This window comes from Melanotaenia boesemani, chromosome 7, assembly GCF_017639745.1.
Source record: "Melanotaenia boesemani isolate fMelBoe1 chromosome 7, fMelBoe1.pri, whole genome shotgun sequence".
In the NCBI taxonomy this organism is placed as follows: domain Eukaryota; kingdom Metazoa; phylum Chordata; class Actinopteri; order Atheriniformes; family Melanotaeniidae; genus Melanotaenia; species Melanotaenia boesemani.
In genome coordinates this window covers 22407997-22423439 of record NC_055688.1, presented here as the reverse complement: position 1 = coordinate 22423439, position 15443 = coordinate 22407997, and the positions used below count along the sequence as shown (strand labels likewise).

Below are 15443 nucleotides of genomic sequence, written 5' to 3'. Positions count from 1 at the left end.
ACCACAGTCAACTGATGTCATAAAAAGGGCAGCTAAATACAACATAAGCAGGATTTGTACAAAAAAAAGGCAAAAAACTGCAGCAGGATTAGACAGATACGCAGATTTTGGGAGTGGCCATTGTAATACCAGCCTATGAAGGAATAGTGATAAACATAATTAATTCTTAATCTATAAATAAGGCTTGTATGAGTTTGGTTAGCTTAGGTAGAGGCCTGGAAACACATAATGTGAAGATGATGTTGTAGTGTCATCACATTAAAACATAATAAAATTATTACCTCAGGGCACCATCTTCTCTTTTTAATAGAAGCAAAAGAATGCTTTAATTTATATCACTATATAAATCAGTCACAAGAGGATAATCATGAATGTTCGCTGGAACTGACCTAAATCATCACACAAGGGAAAAAAATCTGATGATTAATTAAGATTAATATAAGTATTTATTAACTGGTTGACAACTACATAAGTTAAAATATGAATATTAAAAATAAAAGAAAATGAAGTTCAACCAAACTTGATTTAGTAAAGAAGTGTAAAATTCTAAGAAAAATTAAACATAAATTAATTAAGCTCTGGTGTTAATTAATTAATGTTCAGAGAATGAAGAAAGGATTTCTGAATCCAAAGATATAAATTCATAGTCTGTTTAAGATATAGGCCTAGTGTAATTCCTGAGAAGGAAAATTGCTTCATTATGACACCAATCATTTTCATAGCATTTATGAGAGGGAATTGTTTGTCCGTAGAATGCTCCGCTTTGGACTGAGGTGACCCACTTACGGCCGCTTCTGGGGGACAGCTCCGGGATCCATCTCTTTGTGGTCTGTCAGTTTGGGTCTGCTGTGGTTCCTCCTCTCATTTGCCTCTATAATTGGTGGTGTCATCAGATGGTGTGTAGTTAAAAATACCAGACAAAATATTTAACACAGTGATTTAAAAATCAAAAATGGCTCAGCTTTGAGGGCTGAGAAAAATTGAAAAGAACTCCTGTGAGTTTGCTTTGATTACCAAAAATAGTGATTTATTATTAATTAACTTGTGCCGTTGTTAATATGGAACGCAGACAAGGACAAGCAATAACATGTAATCTTTTAATCCATTTCTGCCTCTTGGTCTGATCATTTCTTGATCTTACTCTTCTTTCTTCTTATCTCCTCAACAAATGTTTCTTCTGAGCATTAGTCTAAACCATTCTTTTTCTGTTGTTCACTCATTTTTCTTTCTCTCTCTGAACTCTAAGTCTGAGTCTCTGTGCCGTTTGGAACTTCCAGGGATCCATAGGGATCTTAGAAATGCATGATCATCAAAGAAAGGTCTAATCCTGGAGATTAACCTTAGCTCACCTGATAAAAATATAAAACAGCTTTTTCAGTGTTTTAAGGCACAGGAAAGTTAGTTAAAGACAAGTCTTTGTTAGACAATCAGGAATACCAGAAGTCTTCTGGCATACATCGCTGTCAACCCCTGTGGGCGAGAAAGCCTAAAAGGAAGATCGGTTTGTTTTGTGAATTTGAAGGCGGGGGTGGGGGGGGTCTTAGAGTCTCCTTGTACCTGCTGGAACTCGACCACTACCTTGGAAAGATGCAAGTTAGATTGTGTTCACATGACCGTTAATTACTTCAGTGAAAGACTTGTGGTTAAAGGACGTTTCTTTAGAGTCATTCCTAAGTTGCTTGGAACTCCAGATACTCAGCTGTAATTTTCAGAAACACAAAAGCCCCGTTTCCACCGACAGGTGCGTCTCTGTGCGGATCAGGTTGGGACGCATTTCTTTGCTATTTTCACACGTGAAAACTGGGAAGAGTAACCCAACATCCAACCCGACCCATCCTACTTTGTTGGGATCTTTCCGTTGGGGTACCAATCTAACTGACCTGCAAGGGTAGAGTTTGACACACTGCAATCCGTTGAATGGTTGAGAAAAAAACACTTTCTCACTTCACATGTGACCTGGCACAAACACAGCAGGAACAGCTCCTTGTTTAGAGCAACATATTTTCTTTTTTTATTAAATCTTTTTTTAACATGGCATTTCAAAGCACCGCCAAGGAGAAAGAACACAAACTGTTGGATGACCGCCATTCCCCTCCTCTGTTTCTGAGTCATGTTTTGGCTCTACTTTAAGGAAGGCACAGTGATGGCGTCATGCTAATAACTGAGACATCTATTGCAATCTGACTGATACTCTGCCTCTCAAGTAAGGTCACAGTTAGCTGTGGAAACACAACGAGGTTACAGTTTACAAACCACACCCAAACCGTCCCGTCCTGACCCACACCCGTTGGTGGAAACTAGGCTAAACAGTAGAGTTAATCCACTGTCTGTTCAACATTCAGCTGTGACCTGCAACCAGTATAATTCTAAAGCCTGATTTTCTTAGATATGATTCTCTCCTTATCTGGGCCCTTCTGTCACCAAGATATGCTAAAATGTAAATTTGTGTGTCACCAGCATAGTTATAGTAACATATTTAGGTTTTTACCATAACTTGAGCGATTGAGAGCATGTAGATGTTAAACAGCAGTGACTCCAAGATGGAGCCTGAGATCCAGTAGCAACAGGCTGCAATCTATGCTCAAGCAGATGTCATTGAAAACATTACCTAGAGCAGTCTCAGTGCTGTGATGTGGCAGAAAACCTGACTGGTAGACCTCAAAACACTTCAGGAAGTTGAGTAATTATTGAAAAACAGCTTTTTCTCTTGAGGGTCTGAGACAAGACACATGAAAACAGAGGCCATGTATCCTGAAATAGTCTTGAAAAACCCTGTTGGCAGGGCATCAAGACTGCAAGCAGTGGATTTTAAATGGTAAATAATCCCATCCAGGTTTTTAGGAATGATTGGAGAAAAGTGTGTCATGGTGTTTATATCTCCTCTGGTTGGACACAGTGATGACATATGTCCTGCTCTTGGCCTGGAAGCACTGACTGTCTGCCTAATTTTCTGAATTTTGTCAGTAAAGAAAAAAGCAAACTCATTACACAGGAGGATTAGTTAGCCTGTCAACAGTAACAAACACAAGCATTATTGCTGTTTTTAGCAATGATGTCAGAAAATAAAGATTGTCTTGCATTTCTCAGCTCCAGATTATAAATCCTGTTTCTCCTAATAGATCTCTTGGTGAACTTGCAACTTTGTTTTTAGCCACCTGCGTTCAACTTTTCAACACTGTTGTTTGTCAGTTCTTACCAGTTTGGCATTTTTCCATGGAGCTCTATTTTTGGCAGTGATCTCTTTCACCTTGGTGGGAGCAATGACAATAATGATTGTAATTTTTCCATTGAAATGATCCACAAGCTCATCAATTGAAGGCCAGGAGAGGCCTTGCATAAACATTTCACTGGTATTTTAACCAATGTACAGTTTATTGATGATTTCTGGAGCGGTCCTTAACTGGTTCAGGTCCTATTCAGAAGGCCAGAGTTATTTTGTTACGATCGGCACCTATGAATCCGAGCGAGGGGCCATGACTTGTGGAGTCCCCCAGGGGTCAGTCCTTGGACCTCTTCTGTTCAACTTGCATATGTTCCCTTTGGGTCAAATATTACAGAACTATAGCATTAATTATCAAAGTTATGCAGATGATACACAACTTTATGTGTCTCTGTCACCCGATGACTGCAGTCCAATAGACTTAATGTGTCAGTGTCCAATAGACTTATTGTGACAACAATTTTGTCCACGTGTGTAGATTTACATTTGACAAGGCTCCACGTAAGAGTGCAAGAAAAATCAGAAAATCAAAAAAAAAAAAACAAATCAGCAGAGATGTTTGGAAAATGGCTGGAGGGTTTTGAATTTAAGAAATTGTGTTTATTTATTTAGATTAACTTGCTACTCTTTTCATTTTGCATGATGCAGTTTTATTTCCTTATTTTAAACAGCATTTGGGGATGTAATTCTGTATTTTTGTGACTCTTGGATCTTTAATTTTTAAGATTTTCTGTCATGTGCTTTCAGTAAATCAGTCAGTGCTGCAGATATCTGACCCCTTGCTTCTCAGTTTTGTAAGGTTTTTTATCAAACAAGACTGTTACCGGTGCCCTGACAGTTCAGTCTCCAGCAGCTCATATGATCTCTTTATACCTCAGGTCACATTCATTTCAGCTAAATTGGAACCAATCTGTAAAGAAATCTTTTCTGTTCTTTTTTCATTATTTTTTACATCTGCTTGTCTGTTCTTATTGGGTTTCATGAGAGTGCATAGAAGAGCAGCTGATCTAGGGGCCATATAATGAAAGGGGCCCATAGATTTTTTTGTCAAAGATACAATATTTTATTATGTCTTCTATATAGTTACACAACAACAGGTTCTTTTTGTTTTCAGAGGCTTGTGCTTTCTTGTGTTAAATGGTTTTGTCCTGCCAATCTCATTAAAAAATTATCAGTTAACATTTATGTTGATGATTATGTTGACAACGACAGTGTTGATGGTATTTTTCTCTTCCTACAAACCAAAATCTTGTTAATTGATAAAATCTGTGTGCACTGCAGCAAGTGTGGGAGTATGTTGTTGTTGTTATGCAAGAAAACCTGGGACTGGCAGAGAGGTCCCATCCATGTCTGTCTAGAAAAGTATGATACTAAGACATTGGATAAGTTTTATTTAAATTTTTTTTAGTGTAGTCAAAGAAATGTTCTTTGAGCTTTAATTGTCTTTAAATTGTACATGTGGTGCATCTGGTTGAGATGCGAATAGATGGGATTTAAATATGTTTTTATAATTACAAAGCAGCAGGAGCACTTATAAACTTATGGTGCATTATTTAGTAAGCAAGACTCATCAATTAAATCAAAGCTTTTTATTTGTTTTCTACTAATTCTGCGTTAACTCTTTAGAAAATGCTGAGTAAACTGATCTTACCATGCTATTCAGTTTATTACATTTTTTGTTTGTAGCTCTTGAGCCAGCTGAAGGGAAATATGGAAGAGGAAAATCGGCACTTAGCAGAGCAGAATCAGGCTCTTCTGAAGGAGAACCGGGCCTTGCTGGAGCAAAGTTTGGAGCGCCGTGACCAGCACTATTCACAGCAAAGAGAGTACCAGTAAGTACACATATACACAAATTTAAAAGCAGGTCATCTATTATGGAAGGCATAATCAGCAAGAAAAGACAGTTGGATTGAAGAAGAAATCAGGATTCACAACTGTAAAACAAAGCACCTATAGAGTGAAGCTGACTTCTGGTTTTATGTGAGATTTTTGTCAAGAATCTAGTCTAATATTAAGTACTTAGAGAACTTGATTTTACAGTCCAACAGCACTCAGCAATCACCCTTTTGACTGACTGATAGAGTGGTATTAACTCAGAGATTGCACTTACAATCTAATGAACTAAATTTATTTGTAATCATACTTTTGTGTAGCTTATTTTACAGCCTTGGAACTTTTTTTTTTTTTTACTGCTTAGGATTTTATTAAAGATAAGAATGCAAGTAACCATTTTACATAGTATCACAACATTTGATCTGAGTCTGTCAAAAAGCCATCAGCTATTTAGACTCAGAACTTAATAAGCATCTGCTGTACTTTCTATCATTACCCTTTTCATAAGAAAGAAGGAAAAACCTGTTTGTGTTGGTCCTGTGTCGTGACCTGTCCAGTGTACCTGCTAACTGCTGGAATAGGCGCCAGCATCCACCTGACTCTGAAATGGATTGAGTGATGTGGAATAATGAAGTCCTAAAGGGTTAATTAAACTTATTCTGTATGTTTTAGTTAATTCTTTTTACACAAGTATTTTTAAAACATTTTTAATGAGTGTAGATTGTGCAGTTACCTTAAGTTAATTTTACCCATGCAAGTAAAGTTGGATTAACCTAAAGTATTTGTGTAAATCCAACTGATTTAAAATTAAACATACATAATTAAATTGGGTCAAACTAGAAAAAAAAAAACATTAAATTTGAACAAACTTAAATAAATCAAGTTGATCGAAATAAAGAATATTAAATTTAAACAACAAAATTGTTTTTGAAAAATGTTGAAAAAGAGTAATTTAATTGTGTGGAAATCATTTCCATGATTTTTTTAAAGTTCATTCAACAGTATCATTATTTGATAAGAAATTAATTCAAGGCAGAAAGCAATAAGGCAGACAGGTTATTTAGGAAAGATCAACATACGAGAATGGGATCAGGTTTGTGGTTGCAATAAGATGAGCTACAGGAGGAGGGAGAATTGGGTTTATTTGGATGAACAAGGAGCAGGTGAATGCCAACACGAGATGACTGGGACAAGTAAGAAAATCTGTGGATCTAGTTGAAGGAGAACAGCAAGTTGAAGATGTTCAGAAGGAAATGCCTAGGCCCCAGGGAAATAAGAGGCAACTGCAAAGAAGAATTTAGCAGCTGCAAATAATATTTTTGATTAAAAAGCAATTAAAAACTAATAAAGAGCAGAAAGGAAGAATTCATTTGGTGGTAAGACAAATTATTTAAAATAAATGTTAGTAATGCTGTGTACTATGGTTGCCAGTGACTGTAGCAGATATGCTCCTACTAGTAGGACATCTAATATTAAGCAGTGTAGATGTAGACGTGACTCTTTGAAGATTTTGTGACATCACTTTGGAAATGAGGAGGTGATTTTCAGATGTTTCCAAGATTGTATTCTGACAGTTTGACTCAGTTTAGTTCAGATTGAACTTGGCTTGCACCAGTAGGATCATCTCCTGCCTGCTGGTTAATGCAACAATAAATATTGTAATATAATGTTTAAACTTAGTGCCTAAAAATTTTTTTCCATTAATTACTACTGACAGCAAAGGTGCTGAAATAGAGCCAAACACAAGACTGCAGAGCTTGAATTTTTTATGATTTCTCTCCAAAGTTTTAACTGAAACTTCACCAGAATCTCTGATTAATTTTTAATTTATTTATTTTTATTCAGAAGTATTTGATGGGGTAAAATCTGGGGGCGTGAACAGAGTGGGTACACACTGCATTGCCTAATGAGTTTAATTGTACTTATTCTTGCAGATCAGGGGTGTTTGAAATACCACAATAAATTATTGTATTTCTCATTAACATAGAAATTTGAGCGTCTGCTAAATGACTGTAGAATAGAAAATTCAAACTCAAACCAGCATCAGAATACAAGTTTAATTTTTTTTGACACTGAGGAAGTCCTCCTGGGCTAATTTGAGGGAAAAAAAATTGTGAATCTTATGAATAAAGATCCAAAGGTGTCTCATAAGTGTTCATAAAATGAATAAAAACATAGTTCTATATACCTCTACACTTGACACTAACTCTACACTGTACACTACATAATTTTGATAATGTAGCCATACATAAAACATCACATGAAATAGGAGTTTTAAGAATTAAATAAAAGGCTAAGGTCTCCATGACATACATTAATACTGCTATAAATATTTTTTCTGCCACAGTGTAACTGTCATAGCAGCTCTTCCTCTGTTACTGTGCACAACCTTATTTTATATAAATTAATGACAATCTTTTCAACAGTTGCTAACTGGTGGGCTGATTGAACAAACATCCACATTTCCATCCATGGCTAGCATGATGTTACCATGACCAAAAATGCACACGTTTTGATATAAAACTGCTGCTTATCTTCACAAACCCGTCAAAGCTATGTGTCAGTAAGAATCTACTCAACTGTGTGTGCAGTATGTTTATTTTCTGAGCACAGAAGCTGCTTTTCTGCAATGTCCTGATTTAAATCTGCACACTTCAGCTTAAACTCCTCTTACCACTGACATCAACTCTTTTCTGATGTGTTTGTTGAAAAGGATTTGGGTTCAAACATTACAGTCGGCTTCATTTGTCAGCAGTGAGGTGAATCGCACACCTGCAGCTATGTTACTTAGACTCTGTTAAAATAATCCCATTGACACAAACTGATAATACCTGCATTAAATAAATCAAACAGACAGGAAAGCAGCTCTTATGCTGCTTTCTTTGATGCTTCATGTGCTTTCCTTCAGGGAGAAGCTGAGCGAGCTCCGGCGAGAGAAGCAGAAGTTGGTGGAGAAGATTATGGATCAATACAGAGTCCTCGAGCCCAGCATGCAGTCTCCAGCCAGCAAGGCCAAGTACTCTATGCAAATATATTTACAGCTACACATGTAAAAAACAGTATGAGTAATGCACAGCTAACCTTCATACACAAAAAAGCCAAAAATGCTGTACTTTTCAAGTGATCATCATTAACTTTGAAATATTTTTTGATGTGATAGCAATCAGACGTTGGTGGAGACCAAAGTCAGAAAGTGAGTTAATACTGAACTTATGTTTGCCACTTACCCAGACAAATAATGCCAAATAAAATCATTCTGAGATGGCATACCTTCACCAAAGAATAAAAACATCCTTGGATCCAGATCTGGCTCTGGATCCACATCAAAGTTGTTTACTCAGAAACTGGGACACGTCTCACCTCTTCAGCAGATATGTTTTTGGATGATCTTGCTTCCAAGCAAATAAAAAACAAAAAACGTCTAGTATCTGCATAATCATATTGGCTGATTTTAAACTCAAACTTTTTAGATAATTAGAAAAAAAATGTTTTTTTTTGACTGCTGCAGAAAAAAGTATACCTGTAGAAATAATTTACATTTCATTTTGTGCAACTTGTAGTTTCTTTGATGTATAAAAGGAAGGTGCAGGGTTGATACATATCACAGATAAAGTAATGTGAAATGCACTGACATTTTTTAAAAAGTAAAGTGTAAGTGGCTTTGTTTTTTTTAGGTCATGGATAAAGGTGATGCTTTAGTCTGTCATATTTATATACGTTATATACGTAGGAGACAGAATATTGGAAACAACTTTAAATATAATGAGATCATAATTTATTTCATGCTGCTATGAACTTAGTGTTAAAACATAAACGACAATCAACTTCTTTTATATAGGGATCATAAAATCAGACTTTGTTGCAGTGTTTAATTGGTTTTCTATTAAATAAATAATAACAAAATCAAAGCAATCAGCTTGAGGTTGTTACAATGTAATTATAGGACAGCTTCCAAATGTTGTTTCAAGCAAAGCTGCTCAGATGTCTGTCTCCCCAAACTCTTCCCCAAAGGCTACGGTCATACTCCAGGCAAAAGTGGCCCATATGACTTTTTTTCCCTTAATATTTCACCTATATAAGGGTGTTTAAAATCTGATATCTGATTTGATGATCTAAAAATCACAAATGATTTTTTTTCAAATCAGACCTAGACAAATTTTACATGTTGCACTAAATCAGATATGACTTTTAAAGTGACCTCAGTCTGAATGGTCTTGTTGCACTTCATCGGACTTTCATGTCATTGAAGCGAAACATATATCGGAATACTGTGCTGCAGGAAGCAGGACGCGTGAACAGTGTCTTGCATGTGAATCAGGGCTGTAGACTGTTCACTCTGGAGTGTGATGGTGGTTGCATTGAAATTATATAAACCATGTAAAAAAAAAAAAAAAAATTAATTATATCTCAGCAAAAGATAGGAATTGAGCATCAAGCCCTGCAGTGTCAGTTCTGTTTCAGTGCCTAAAACTGTGTGAAGACAGCTTCAAAAGCAAAAAATAAAAAGTATGGGTGTAAAAATGCCGGTGTTGATGTGTGCAGGGCCTGAAAATGGGACTGTGCACAATTTATGCACAGCACTCAACAGGATAGAAGTCTGATGGTGGTTGCATTTGAATTATAATGTGAACTGCCGCAGAAAAAAATTGGATGTCTGAATGCAGCCATAGACTTCCACATGTTCTAGGACTGTCCCAGAATCTCCTGCTGAAGGAACATTTCCAAAACACTTCACCTGGGAAGCACCCTAAACTACTTGAGCAGGCTTCATTTGATGTGAAGAGGCAGCGACTAAACTCTGAGCTCCTTCTGAATGACTGAGGTCCTCATCTATCTCTATATCTGAGCCCAGACACCCTTCAGGCAAAGCTCATTTTCTGATGCTCATATTCCTTAAAGTGACAGCTGCTCTCCAAAATCACTGGCTGTGTCCGAATGTGCACCCTACTCCCTACATAGTGCCCTATATAGGGGTCATGCCATTTTTTCGAAGCTTAACCTGCTTTAAAGACAACAGTTTTAAATTACATGCTAAAACTGGTAGAAAAAACAAAAAGTTTTAACTGATTTATTAAACTTAAGGAAAATGTCTCTGCCAAAGTCAGTGCAGTCTCTTGTCAGTCACCAACAAATTGTATAGATACTATCTTTCACTTATCTCCACCTATCCAAACATTTTGCTTAGTTTTTGTTTAGTAATGATTAAGTCAAAAGAGCACACCTCCACCTGGGCTCTCTGTTTTGGCAGAGCAATAAACGCTACATCACACTGACGTTTGATATTCATCCAGTTTTAGGAAAATCAGGCTTTGTACATGATGTGCATCAGTGTGCCAGCAGATGCTCAACCCTTTTTGTAAAAGGTCCCTGTCTCCTGTGTCCTCACAGAAAATCTAACTGGATTGCAGACAGAATGAAGAAGCTAATCAAACCCAAAGGAGGAGGAAGAGAGGGGCGCGCCATCTTCACTGCCGCAGGCAGCGTGGAAAACCTGGCTGACGGCGCTGAATTTACATCAGACACGCACACACCTAACCCTGGTGAGACTGCACGCACACACACATATAGATCTCAGCACAATAACCCTCATTCTCATAAACAGACAAACATCAGCCTACTGGTTTTAACAAAGATATGCTCACACGCTCACCCCATCAAGTGAGGCTACAGGCATGCATACAAATCATCTCATGACTACAAAGTGTGGTTGGCATTGATACCATTCTCTTCCGCTTAGATCTCTCCCTGTAAAAAAGCCCAGACTTACTGAAGCTGGCATTCTCCGCTAACCACATGTTGAAAGAAAAAGATTTGTGAGGCTTCATTCACTTTTAATGCATTTACTGACTGTGTCAGGCAGAAATACCCCTGCAGACATTTTCAAAGCTGTGATGTAAGCCCCAACCTGCATTTGCGATAATAGCTTCTCTCTTCTTAACATAGAATTATTGTCCCTCCATTAAATTTAATTTTCTGTTATCCCCCATAAAACCCTGATTTGTTAAATTTCTGTTACTTGTCAAGGCGACTGCTGGTTTTTCTTCAGTGCATCTCAGAGAGAGACTAGAAGTAGGAGAAGTGGAAAAATCTCTCCACAAGGGAAAGGACATTTCCCATAAAATTCATTCCTTCTTGTTTTATAAGTTTTGGAGGCATTCAACACTGAAACTAAACTGATTTATGGCTGATCAAAGTGCCACACTAGTTGAGTTTGCATTAATGTGCTTTTAAGATAACCAATTTGCATTTTATTTTATAGAAAAAATATGTTGCTATCACATTTGTTTTGTTTTTTTTATATTATAAATTAGCAAGTATTTCTTAACTGTGTTGTAGGCACATTTAAACATTTTTTATATCATGGGTACCATGACTCACATTTTAAATCCCTCGCTGTACAAGATAAAAGGGAAGCAAACCCCAGCACCTTGTGAGCCCTGGATTTATTAAAACTATGTCTAAATCAGCATGAAGCCTGAATAAAAAGGTGCTGTTGTTTCATTTTCTGAGTTTCATGTTTGAAATGTGATAACATCAGCAGTGTTACTGCTGGTGATGTGCAGGAGTTTTCTGTAGCGTCGTAAGTCTTTATAAGCTTAACACAGACACGTTTGTTAGAAAAAAACCTCCTTCTTAGACATGATTTCTGATAATGAACATAATTAAAAGTAAAAGCAGTAATGACCGAGTCCTCGCTCCTCCATTCTTATCTAGTCCAGCTACGTTAGTGTGGTTCAGGCTTGTTTTCACTGCAGAGATGTAGTAATACCCAAATTAGACCCTTGTTGACTGTGGCTCAGGGGTAGGAGTGGTAGTCCTACCCCTGGTTGATTGTCCCATCCCCAGCATCCCCAGACCTTATATTGAACTGTCCTTGGGAAAGACACTGAAACCCTTGTTGTCCTTTTTATGGACATCAGTGTGTGACAGAGATAATGTACTGAATATCAGATATTGATGAAAGGAGCTACATAGTACCCTTGTATCTAATCCATTATGTGGCATTATAGAATGGCTATTAATGATGAAGTACACCAGACGTGAGCAAGATTTTTCCAGAAGGCCATACAATCAATATGGGCTTAAAGTGCAGACTCTTAGCTTTCAAAAGCAATTGTACAGTTAACTCAAAAGCTATTTCATGGGCTTCATGGGCTATTTCCCCATTAATTCATCATCAATCAAAAAGGGTAAAATGTCTGGAGTTGATTCCAGGTGTTGTATTTGCATTTGGAAGCTGTTGCTGTTAAGCCACAAAACGAGGTCAAGGAGTCAAATAGATGTTAAATAGACCATACTTTGGCAAAAAAAAAAAACACCATCCGAGAGCTAGTAGAAATGTTAGGAGTGGCAGTTTAGTACATTCAGCAAGAAAGAAAAAGGGCATTGGTGAGCTTGGGAACTCAAAAGACCTGGATGTCCTTGGAGGACTACAGAGATGGAAGTACACAGGATTCTTTCCATAGTGATGAAAAACATCCATGCATAGGAAGAACATTCTCCAGAAGTAGGTGAACCAGCATTTAAGTCTACCAAAAATAGAAGACTTCATGAGGGCAAATATGTAAGGGATAATGCCCAACGAGGTGTCGATTATCTTAAATTATTGGACGACGCGGAGGCATAAACTGTCCGATGCAAAGATCAACCTGTAGTAGAATGATGGGAAGAAGAAAGTTTGAAGACGACTGAGGACAGCACATGATTGAATGTACACTTCATCTTCTGTAAAACGTGGTGAAGACAATTAGATGGTGGAAACATGCATGGCTTTGTTAATGATGTGACAGCAGACAGAAGCAGCCGGATGAAATCTGAAATGATAGGGATTTACTTTCTGCTCTTGATTGAATATCATGTGACAGTACAGATGAACAATTACCCAAAACATACTGTGAAAGAGAAGGAGTTTTTTAAGGCAAAAAGGTGGACTCAGCCATGGCTGAGTCAGTCATCAGATCTCACCATGATTGACCATTAATTTCACTTTCTTAAGACAAAACTTAAGGCAGAACAACCCACAAACAGGCAACAATTGAAGACAGATGCAGTAAAGGTCAGGCAGAGGCTCACAAAGGAGGAAACTCAGCGTTTGGTGCTGTCCATGGGCTCCAGATTTTAAGCAGTCATTGTCTGCAAAGCATTTTCAACAAAGTATTAAACATAAACCTATTATTTATATATATTTTTTACTCAAATGAATTAAACCTGAAAATCTGCACTTCAATTACATCTTAGTTGTTTCATTTCCAACCCAGTGTGGTGGCATAAACCAAAATCCTGAAAGCCTAAATCATGAAAATTGTTTCTGTATATGGCTGGATTTGAGGTGATATCTCATATCTCATATTTTGAATAAAAGCTATGGCAACTTCCAGACTGAACATCCACGTTGAAAAACATTCCAGTCTGGAAGTTGGAGGTGTTCACGGCTTTCCCCAACCCTCTAGACACACCTGTAAGATTTCAGCCTAGATAAAAATCCTTTGATTTTGAATCCCCCCATGACTAGAATGACTATTAGTTATTCTAATATTACTAGTAGTCAGTTCAAACTTATTTAGAGTTATAATGGTTGCAAAGGAAATCCAAAGGTAACCAAGATTAATAATTAAACAAATTAATTAATTAGACACATTGAGGTCTATTTTAGTGTAATCTAAATGTACACTGTGCTTTCTGCTGGAATCCAGCAAAAACAATTCATAAATAGGTTTTTTTTCATACTGTATTCATTGTGTTTTTTGTTACTCCTGATGTTTTTTCTGTAATTAAATTGTCCCATCTGTGGTCACACATTGAGAAGTATTTAAGAGAAACAGGAAATGTAAAAATCTGGATTTTGAATGATACAGGGATTGCTAACCTCTGATATTCCACGGACTCTGCATAACCATGGGATTTAAGAAGTAATTTCTCAACCAGCAATTTATTTCAAACTTTTTCAGACCCCCGCAGTGCTCCAGTCTCTCCTTCTCCCCTGAGAAAAGCTCCATCTCACACTGAGCAGGACATTTCCATTCCCGGGACTCCCGCCATGCGCTCTGGCTCCGGGGGCCGTCGCAAGCTAGGCTCCCGACATGGATGGGGGCTTGGTTTGGCCAGAGGAGGGTCTGGAGTGTCCCAATCTTTTAGTCCCGGCGACCAGAAGACACATCCCCGCCAGCGTCTCCGCTCCAGCCAAAACACCACAGCTGTCGTCTGGGAAGGTGCAGAAAGTAAGACGAATGCGCCTCAGGATGCTGATGCATCGCTGGCCAGTCAGGAGAGTGTTGAGGAGGATGAAAAGAGAGGTGAGGAGGAGGAAGAGGAATGAGAAAAATATATGTTATGTGAAAAGACTAAATGAATGTCCTCTCTACGTGGTTTTTATAGCTTTTGTGTGATAGGACGATAAATCCAAAGTAAAGCAGAGCAAAGTTTGGACTGTGTTCATCTGCAAGATAAAAAGAAAAAAAAGAAGATAAAATATTATTTTTAATAAAACATGCACATATCAGACTGTGATTTTTTGTTTTTCAGACAATCAACACTCCAGTGATGACAGCACGACAATCCAAAGCACAACCATCGACTCGCCTCAGCCGCACTGAAAATAAGCCCCACTGAACTGGTTTGAGGCATATGTGCTTTTCTGAAAATTTTAAATATAACATCCTTGTAGCATTTTTTTTAAATATTTTAAATAAATAAATTCTTAAATAAGATGAAATTGTGAAGGAATTAATCATTTCCATAACTGATAATTAGCACACTTTACTAACATCCTCTATCAGTCAACATGAGCTTGAAAACGGTCTTTTGACAGAGCTAATGTACTGTCAGAAAGTCATCTGTTCCCCATTAACATTCAACAGGTTTCTCCTTTGTGCATGCTTCGTGTCTCAAAAAGATTCTTAAAATTTGTCCTGGTAGTGAAAACGGCATGTAAAAGAGAAAACATGAGATGAGATTTGAAGGTTAAGATAAGACTTTATGTTATAGCTCGAAACAAGAACAAGATCATTTAATTAAAAAATTATTTAAAAAATACAAATCTAGTAATAAATATGACAAAATATATTTAAAATAAACTCAAGACAATTAAAAGCATTTAGAATTCATCTTGCATCCTGTCTCTTCTCTGAACTATCTCCAGTCAGTAAAAGTTAGTCTGATGTTGACTCTTGTCTTGTCTCTTTCTTTTCCTCGCTTCCTCTGTTAACGCCCTCTTGTTTTTCTTTGCTGAATCAGCTGTGGTGCGTGTCCTAAACAGCCAGTGTTGATATCCAGTTGGCATGTGACATGATATCATGAAGCAAAACGCAGCTGCCACGTGATGGCTCAGGCCAAAAAAAAAAAAAGAAAAAGAAAAAAAAGTGCAGCTTTTCAGCCTAAGGACGTTGTAGGG

At 37.3% G+C, this 15443-nt stretch overlaps 1 protein-coding gene across 1 annotated transcript in view; it reads left to right on the top strand.

The window, feature by feature from the left end:
* Positions 1 to 15443, top strand: part of ccdc88b (coiled-coil domain containing 88B) — a 51273-nt gene extending 35830 nt beyond the window's left edge. The window contains exons 24-28 of the mRNA XM_041990477.1: positions 4907 to 5052; positions 7962 to 8069; positions 10442 to 10593; positions 14002 to 14346; positions 14576 to 15443. Of these exons, the coding sequence (XP_041846411.1) occupies positions 4907 to 5052; positions 7962 to 8069; positions 10442 to 10593; positions 14002 to 14346; positions 14576 to 14646 (822 nt within the window). The 3' untranslated portion in view covers positions 14647 to 15443. The remainder of the gene's footprint in view (positions 1 to 4906; positions 5053 to 7961; positions 8070 to 10441; positions 10594 to 14001; positions 14347 to 14575) is intronic.